Here is a 5,918-nt window from a genome sequence, read left to right as displayed (position 1 = left end):
AATGGTACAGGATAACTAAAAACAATTTCATTCACATTGGTTCTACACCCCATCATGCGCCCTTCTGGTGGAGTGTGCCTCTGCAGGTGAACCCTGCCTCAGAGTCAGTTTCCACCTCTGAGGCAAGTCGTCTTGGCCTTCTGCACGGGGTCTCTGTTGGCAATTTCATTCCGTCTTGCAGCGAAGTCACTACACAAATTTAACCCCTTCCTGAGTAACAAAAGTTCAAGCCAACGAAAGGTTCTTCTGCTCCTTTTGGGCTCCTCTTTAGCCCACCTTCTGGGCTCAGTTCTCAGTCCCCTTTGGCCTACCTTTAGGTGCGTCTTTGCTCTGTTACAGAGCATTGACTCCCTGGTTGCTTTTCCTGGAGTAACCTCTTAGTCTACCACTCACTGGAGTTTTCCCCCAGAAAATGCTGATTTGACAAAATTTAAAATGTTTTGCTGGAACAGATTAATTTCACCAAAATTTTCATTGAGGATGAAGAAGACCTTTCACCAACAGAAATTGGTCCAGTAAAAGATATTACCTCACCCACCTTCTCTCTCTCAAATGTATAACTCCAACTCATAAAACTCATCACTGCCCATAGACTAAAATACAAAGCTTTCATTTTTTCCAAGAACGGACCACCAGGTTTATAGCAGGATGGCTCCCATCTGACAAATCCACTTGAATTCAGTGTTGCAAGATTCAGAATTAATCCGATTCCTTCTGATCATCCCACAGCTGTTTCCTTCAGCAGAGCCAGTTACTGGGAACCTGCAAAAGATCTGTGATTTAAAATGTGATTTATTACTACCGATATAAGAAGATTTCAGGAGCGTAACCTGTTTGTCACTCTGAAGTCTAAAATGTGTCTGGAGTCAGTGTGAAGCGATGGAATCAGCGACAAGCCCGGTTGAGGGTTTGTTTTGTTCAGAATATCGCCATGTTCGGTCACTAAATATCTTACAACTGATCGTGTCAAGATTATGGCTCCAAATGTGGCTGCAATTGGCAGTGGGTGAGTAATGATTTTCCGGTTTGTTGGCAATTTAGTCCACCCGCAAAAAAATTGTTTCTTGCTGGACCGAAACCAAAACTTGTTGAGATTTTTGGCGAATCATAAAATAAAATTCATTTGGGATCCAACTAAACATTTTGACAAAATCGAAATGTTCTGTTTCGATTTTGACCATTTAAAGACTTTTTTTCAATTTTAAAAACACAAAGTTCAATGCAATTTTGAAATGAAAAGTAATTTCAGTCCGAAAAATGGATATATTTTGTTTTCATAGATTCCACGGTCAGAAAGTACCATTGTGATCATTTAGTCTGACCTCCGGTATAATACAGGCCAGAGACCTGCCCCAAAATAATTCCTAGAGCAGATTTTTTTAGAAAAGCATCCAATCGTCATTTAAAAATTGCCAGTGATGGAGAATCCACCAAGACCCTTGGTAAATTGTTCCAGTGGTTAATTATTCTCACTATTAAAAATTTACACCTTATTTCCAGTCTGAATTTGTCTAGGTTCAGCTTCAAACCACAGGATCATGTTATACATCTCTCTGCTAGATTGAAGATCCGATTATTAAATATTTGTTCCCCATGTAGATACGTATAGACAGTAATCAAGTCACCCCTTAACCTTCTCTTTGTTAAGCTAAATAGATGGTGCTCTTTGAGTCTATCACTATAAGACAGGTATTCTAACCATTTAATCATTCTCCTGGCTCTTCTCTGCACCCTCTCCAATTTATCAACCTTCCTGAATTGTGGACACCAGAACTGGACACAGGATTCCAACCACTCTCGCACAGGGCCAAATCCAGAGGTAAAACAACCTCTCGACTCCTACTTGAGAGTCCCCTGTTTATGCATCCCAGCAGCGCTTGAACTCTTTTGGCCACAGCGTCAAGCTCATATTCAGCAGATTATCCACCACAACCCCCAAATCTTTTCCAGAGTCCCTGCTTCCCGGGGTAGAGTCCCCCATCCTGTAAGTAGGGCCTGAGTTCTTTGTTCCTAGATGTGTACATTTACGTTTAGCCGAACTAAAACGCAGATTGTTTGCTTGCGCCCAGTTGAACAAGCGATCTAGATCGCTCTGAATCAGTGACCTCTCCTCTTCATTGTTTACCATTCCCCAATGTTTTGAAAATGTCTAAATAGAACGCTTTGATTCATCGATCAATCGATCGATTTTCTGAAATGAACAATTCGGTGGAGCCTACATGAATTTGCAGAACATTTCAGTGTCACTGAATCTCTATTTTTTCCCCCAAAAACAGTTTTGGCAGAAAGTTTTTGCCTAGTTCTGTTGCATTCCTCCTGCATCCATGAGGGGGAGGTAGAGGCATAAAAAGGAATGAGTTTAGCAATTGCTAATTCTTGAGGATGAAGAAGACCTTTCACCAACAGAAATTGGTCCTGTAAAAGATATTACCTCACCCACCTTATCTCTCTCAAATCCTGGGACCAACACAGCTACAACTTTTCGACCTCATGTAAACCAGTAACCACTTACAAACACTCACAGACTTTGATCTAATGGGGAAGTGTCCACCCAGGTCCATTTCTTCTCTGGTGATTTAATGGTGAGTCCAATCCAAACAAGGCTCGTCCCTTGAGTAATGTTCTGTATCAACTCCTGCCAAGTGTGAGACAGATGCATCAGGGTGAATATAATTCTCTGGTTTCTTGTGTTCTCCTCATGCCCAGTGGGAACCCCAAGTCGTTGAGAGCCCCATGGGACTGGAAAGATGTAACTGGATGCAGTGGTGGAGCAGTGACTTTACACAGCACCATACGCTGGCATCCACACACTACAATAGGATCAGCCTTAACTCCAACAGATTCCCATCTCTGAGCCCTCTAGATAGAGGAAAGCACAGGGATAGGCCATACTCGCTCCTGAGAGTGGAAGCAGGTGCATGTGGGGAGGAAGAGTCAGTGAAATTTTCCTATGGCTCTTGAGACCAACAGCCTGGAGCAAGACCACGTCCTGTGCCCCTCCCACTTACCCACAAGCCCCTTCCTCGGGAGGGCTGTCCCTACTGCCTGCAGTGGAGATACACAGATTTAAATGAGCTGGGGATCAGGTACATGGAATTTTCCGTTGAGGATGTTTGGTGACATGGGACAGTCTAGCCCAGCTTGTTAAACCAAATATTCCACCTCTGAAATTCACCCTCATCCGCTGTGTTAGCAACATCCACGGTAAACCATAACAAAACCTCCCCAGGCAAAGTTAAACCCCCAGCTTAGTTTCTTTACCATCTCCTCCCTGTCCTGGATCACCAGCATTTGAGACGTCCTCATTTCACAGTCTTTAAAGCTCTCACTCCAGAACTTACTCTCTTTAGAGACCCAATAGCATTTGTCCCTGTGGGGCAGCCAGTCCCGGGGGCAGACTTTGCACCCGGAGCCATCTGGAAAGAGACATAAAAGCAGGGACTTCATCAGCGGAGTTGAGGATTCTGGGGGGAAGCTCAGGCTGGGAGAGCAGGGATCTGCAGTTTGGGACTGAGGGGCATTGGCAGAGTTGGAGGAGATGGGGGATGCAGGGCTGGGATAGCAGGTGGCTTCTGGTTGGGACCTAGCTAAAAACCGGAAAAATGTGAGTAAAGGCTGAGAAATACCCTGAGTGACCACTAGATGTCTCAGCTGACCTACAAAGCTGGCCCCAAGAATGTGTTATTACTCTTAACAGTCAGGCCGCACCAAGCAGAAATGACGGGGGCTGGTGGAGGAAGATACAGTTACGGGCCTATGGCATATTTCTGCTGGACACGCCACCTTTCCTCCTCTCCAATCAGGGTAGGTGCCAAATCTAGATGCAGCCAAATGTCAACAGAAATATTCCAAGGAATCGGTTTGAACTTTGAACCTCCCAGTGGAAACCAGTTACTTTATGCTAGCAAAGTGTGTGCCACATTCCCCTCCAGTAGCTAGTCCACAGAAAGGAGAATAACTTTAACATAAGAACAGAAGAATGACCATACTGGATCAGATCAAAGGTCCATCTAGCCAAGTATCTTGTCTTCGACAGAGGCTAATGCCAGGTGCCCCAGAGGAAATGAACAGAACAGATAATCATCTAGTGATCCATCCCCTGTCGCTCATTCCCAGCTTCTGGCAAACAGAGGCTAGGGACAACATCCCTTCCCATCCTGGCTAATAGCCATTGATGGACCTATCCTCCATGAATTTATCTAGTTCTTTTTTGAACCCTGTTATTGTCTTGGCCTTCACAACATCCTCTGGCAAGGAGTTCCACAGGTTGACTGTGCATTGTGTGAAGAAATACTTCCTTTTGTTTGTTTTAAACCTGCTGCCTATTCATTTCATTGGGGGACCCTGGTTCTTGTGTTGTGAGGAGGAGTAAACAACATTTCCTTATTTGCTTTCTCTACACCAATCATGATTTTATAGACCTCAATCATATCTCCTCTTAGTCATCTCTTTTCCAAGCTGAAAAGTCCCAGTCTTATTAATCTCTCCTCATACGGAATCTGTTCCATACCCCTAATCATTTTTGTTGCCCTTTTCTGAACCTTTTCAATTCCAATATATCTTTTTTGAGATGGGGCGACCACATCTGCACGCAGTATTCAAGATGTGGGTGTACCATGGATTTATATAGAAGCAAGATGATATTTTCTACCTATTATCTATCCCTTTCTTAATTATTCCCAGCATTCTGTTTGCTTTTTTGACTGCCACTGCACATTGAGTGGATGTTTTCAGAGAACTATCCACAATGACTCCAAGATCTTTCTTGAGTGGTAACAGCTCATTTAGACCCCATCATTTTATATGTATAGTTGGGATTATGTTTTCCAATGTGCATTACTTTGCATTTATCAATATTAAATTTCATCTGCCATTTTGTTGCCCAGTCACCCAGTTTTGAGAGATCCTTTTGTAGCTCTTCGCAGTCTGCCTGGGTCTTAACTATCTTTAGTAATTTTGCATCATCTGCAAATTTTGCCACCTCACTGTTTACCCTTTTTTCCAGATCATGAATGAATATGTTAAATAGGACTGGTCCTAACTTTCTACTACTGCCAGCTATTGGAGTTACTCCTTTAGCTCACCCAGTGGAAGTCTGTGCTATAGGACCTGGGGTTCAAAGCCCACTGATGACCCTACCAAGGGAAGTGAGATGTGCAGACATTTCTTCCCGGTGGTGTGAAATGTGCATAGCAACCCCGCGTCCGAAGGAGGTGAGGTTACCTGCAGCGCTGCCGGGTGCTGAGTCACACAGACGCCGCCTCAAGTGAGACACCAGCTCCTCCAGGGATGCGTTCCCTGCTGCTCCAGCCTGGGCTTCATGAGCTCGACCCTGGAAAACTTAGCAGTGTCCAGCAGAGCTGGGGTTAGGAAATTGCCTTGCAGTGTCTGACTGTAATAAAGCATCAAACAATGTGGCTCGGGGTATGTTAGGCAGAAAGGCTGAGGGAGAAGACCAGACGTTAAATATTTTAGTGGGGGGGAATCTATGGTTCTCCTGCCTTGGATGATTGCTAGCTCCAGCCTAAATATCAAATTGAAACTCTCAAGGGCTAGTGTACGGGGTTTTCCTTTTGGATGTTTGGAGAGGATAAAGCTGGGGGGACAAAAAGAAAGGAAGGGTGGTTTGCGGCTCATATTCAGGCAACATTTCCAAAGAAGTTGATGAGTGTTTGACAGAGGTAGGGTGGGTCTTGTGGTTAAGGTCGTGGATGGAGGTGTGGCTTCAATTCCTAGTTCTGCCACAGACTCAGTCTGTGACTGTGGGCAAGTCACTGCATCTTTGTGCGCCACCTGTGCCTCAGTTTACCACCTGAGATATGGGAGTACAGAGCCTTCCTTTGTCTTGTCTATCGAGATGGTGAATTGTTCGGGGCAGGGACTGTCTCTCGCTGTGTGTCTGTGCAGCGCCTGGCACA

At 44.6% G+C, this 5,918-nt stretch overlaps 1 protein-coding gene across 1 annotated transcript in view; it reads right to left on the bottom strand.

Moving 5' to 3' along the window:
* Positions 1-86: 86 nt before the first annotated feature.
* The window catches only part of LOC112114923 (killer cell lectin-like receptor subfamily B member 1), a 52,326-nt gene continuing 46,494 nt past the window's right edge, over positions 87-5,918 (bottom strand). The window contains exons 4-6 of the mRNA XM_026657744.1: positions 3,262-3,416; positions 2,523-2,635; positions 87-762 (exon numbers count right to left, since the gene is read on the bottom strand). Coding sequence (XP_026513529.1) covers positions 639-762; positions 2,523-2,635; positions 3,262-3,416 — 392 coding nt within the window. The 3' untranslated portion in view covers positions 87-638. The remainder of the gene's footprint in view (positions 763-2,522; positions 2,636-3,261; positions 3,417-5,918) is intronic.

The sequence above is a fragment of the Terrapene carolina genome, unplaced genomic scaffold (genome assembly GCF_002925995.2).
Source record: "Terrapene carolina triunguis isolate 2854851 unplaced genomic scaffold, T_m_triunguis-2.0 Scaffold287, whole genome shotgun sequence".
Lineage (NCBI taxonomy): Eukaryota > Metazoa > Chordata > Testudines > Emydidae > Terrapene > Terrapene triunguis.
The sequence above is the reverse complement of the archived record's forward strand: the minus strand, read 5'-3'. Positions and strand labels throughout refer to the sequence as shown.